At 62.2% G+C, this 3085-nt stretch overlaps 1 protein-coding gene across 1 annotated transcript in view; it reads right to left on the minus strand.

Moving 5' to 3' along the window:
* Positions 1 to 6: 6 nt before the first annotated feature.
* WNT9B (wingless-type MMTV integration site family member 9B) overlaps positions 7 to 3085 on the minus strand; it is a 9564-nt gene continuing 6485 nt past the window's right edge. Inside the window, exons 3-4 of the mRNA XM_006770286.2 lie at positions 2364 to 2629; positions 7 to 1572 (exon numbers count right to left, since the gene is read on the minus strand). Coding sequence (XP_006770349.1) covers positions 1099 to 1572; positions 2364 to 2629 — 740 coding nt within the window. The 3' untranslated portion in view covers positions 7 to 1098. The remainder of the gene's footprint in view (positions 1573 to 2363; positions 2630 to 3085) is intronic.

Genomic DNA, 3085 nt, shown 5'->3' on the forward strand with positions numbered 1-3085 from the left:
GGCTTAGCAAAGACTTTCATGTCCCTATCCCTCCCCAGGGCAAAAACCTTAAGTAGATGAGTAGCCGCCAGAGTAGAAATGTAACCAGAATCAGGACGCATAAGCCAACTCTTCTGTGTCACAAATGTCAACTGTGTTGGGGCCTCACAGCACAGGGGGACCCCAGCCATGGGGACCAAAGCCAGCTCAAGGGGAAGCCGAGACACTGAGCTTGCCTGGCACCACATCCCTGCCTGGCACCAGGGGGCTGTCACCCTCTCCTGGGCTGGGACTAAAGGGTCTGTGTCCCAGAGAAAACTGGGAGGGCCCACTGTCTCCCTGTGCAGCCTCGATGCACTATCAGATCCCCCCCCGGGGACAGCGCTCCCTCTGGGCCTTGCACCCACTGGTGCTCTTGCTGAGCAGGGCTGGGTGGGTGCAGGTAACAGCTCTCAAGACAAGAAAGAGGCCTCAGCACAGGCAGATTTTAAAAACATAATCAAGGACGCAGTATCTGACTTGGTCCACGCAAGCCCAGAAAGCTTTCTCCAAACCGACAGCTCCCATCCCCTGCCTTGTCCCTCCTCTCTAGGCAATGATGGTTTGTGGTCCCTGGGTTCGCTGAGACCTGGGCAGGGCCCACGGGAGGGACTGGCCCATCCCAGCCAGGCTCCAGCCTTGGCTTCCAGCTGGCACTGCCTCCCTGTGCCTTCTTCACGCAGAAGCTCAACTCCCTGCATCTTCCCGGCTCTAGGCCACTTATCCTAGGAACGGAGACGGCGGGAGATTTCTTCCGTCCCCTCTGACACCTCGGGCCTGCCCTCCTCCTGGTCTCTCTCGTTTCCTTCCACATCTTTCCCACTCCGCCTTCCTGCTCCAAGTCCTCAAAAAAGACGGGGGACCCCGGGGTTCAGGGTGGAGCCCGCGCCTCTCACGGCTGAGTGTTGAGGAAGGGGGAGGCTGCCAGGCGCAATGGTGAGAGGAGCATGTGTGCCTGGCACGCACGTCGATGAGCGCATGCATGCAGGAGTATCTGCCCCGAGGGGCCAGCTGGGCAGCTGGGTGCTGGGCACTGAGGGAGGTCCTGGCAGTGCCCGGCTGGCACACTGGGCAACAGACCTAGTGCTTACAGGTGTACACGAGCTCCTCCTGCACGCACTGCTGGCACTCCACGTAGCAGCACCACTGCACCTGGCAGTGGCAGGAGAAGGCCACCAGGCGGCTCTGGGTGTCATAGCCCCGCCCGCAGCACAGGCTGCTGCAGCTGGCTTCCCGGGAGCACACTCGGCCTGCCGTGCCAGGGGAGTACTTGCTGGGCCGGCAGAAGCTGGGTGAGTCCTCCATGTAGACCAGGTCCCCGGGCCGGGGGGCCAGGCCCTTGGTGGCACTGTCCAGCCTGGCGGGTGCCCACAGCTCCAGGCGGCCCAAGGCCTCGTTGGTGGCACTGGACACCTTGACCGCTGAGTCGTAGCGCAGCTTCAGCACCTGGCCCGTCTCTCGGAACGGGGAGAGCTGCTTCCAGCAGGTGCGCACGGCACAGGAGCCCGACACGCCGTGGCACTTACATGTGGTCCTGAGGCCACTCTTCACGGCCTGTGAGGAGAGGCAGAATGGAGGCGGGGTCAGGGGCCCGGGCCGCCAACGCCAGCAGGGGAGTGGCAGGAAGATGGGAACGTTAGCCAGGTGGCATCTGTGTGCAAACCGGCCCGAGGCTCCTCTTCCCCTGGGCAGAAGTGTCCTGTGCCAACATGCACGCCGTGGTGAGAGCAGTGTGGCTGGACCTCAGCCGCAGCCCCTTCCCCGGGCCAGAGTCCTTGTGGCATGGACGGCGTGCGCAACTGAATACAGCAGCCGTGGGTCGCACAACTCAGTGATGAGGGCGCAGAACTCGGTTTCCTAAAGCGTTGGAGCCCCGCCTCTCCCAGCCTTCCCAGCACAAATAGATGAGACACTTTACCCTCTACTCCTCCCGCTATGTGACCTCAGCCAAGTTCCTTCCCTCGTCTGGGCCTCCTCCTCTTCCCGTGTGTAAAATTGGAGGAGGCGTGGGGGTTGCACCAGATCAAAGCTTTCTCACTTGTTTCTAACTCTGTTGGCTGCTAAGACCTCCAGGAAGGCTGGTCCTTGGAATGGAGAGCCTTTTCCAAACATGCTCCTGCCTCACCATGGCCTGTCCCAACCCTGGCTCCCACCCCTGGCCCAGCGCTGTGACCCCCAGGACCCTTCCCTGTTTCCCGGTCACGGGCCAAAGTTGATGCCCAAGGGATGTTGGCTGAAGGAAAGAGGTGCCCAGCCTGAATGTGTGCTGGGGGCAGATGGGGGAGGACCTCCTGCGGACCTCGCGCTCTGGCTGGAAGGCTCAGGGCCACCAGGAAGCTGCTCACCTTGATGCCCACGTTGGTGTTGTGGGCGTCTGCCCGTGCCCGCAGGTCTTTGCTTCCTCTCTTGGGCCCCAGGAAGTTGCTCAGGAACTTGGTGCTGTACTTGAGGTTGTCGCCGCACACGCCCCACTGCCAGGCCTGCCTGCTCTCCAGGCCTGGAGAGTCGTCGCAGGTGCAGCGCTCCATGCGCCCGGCGCTGCAGGCCCGGGCCAGAGTGTGGGTGAGGGCAGCCGAGGACACCGCGTACAGGAAGGCCGTCTCCTTGAAACCTGGGCCGGGGAGCAGGAGAAGGGGTATGTGAACCCGAGGATGCAGCTCGGGCAGCCGCCCTGCCACCTGCCCTTCGGCTGGGGCTGCGAGTTGCTATTTAAGATGGGACTTTCCAGTTCACGGTGGGTATATGCCCAGATTCCCCCGGCGGCAGGTCAGGGGGACAGGTGAAAACACCGAGGTGCAAAGAGAAGTGACTTAGGCACCTGGTGAGGGACAACGTTGGGACTGAAACACTGCTCCTGACTCCAAGTCCACGTGTGAACAAGTCAGACTAACCCACTTCTGAAACGTGCCCTCATGAATGGGCCTCATTAATCCAGGACTCAGCTCCCTCAGAACTGTGCTGGATTCGCAAGGGCAGTGTGGCCTGAGCACGGGGCCAGGGGTGTGGGAAGGGCAGACTCCCCCCCCAGCCCTCCTGCCCCCAGCCCTCCTCCTCTCTGCCCTCCTGC

The sequence above is a fragment of the Myotis davidii genome, unplaced genomic scaffold, assembly GCF_000327345.1.
Source record: "Myotis davidii unplaced genomic scaffold, ASM32734v1 scaffold684, whole genome shotgun sequence".
NCBI classification, from domain to species: domain Eukaryota; kingdom Metazoa; phylum Chordata; class Mammalia; order Chiroptera; family Vespertilionidae; genus Myotis; species Myotis davidii.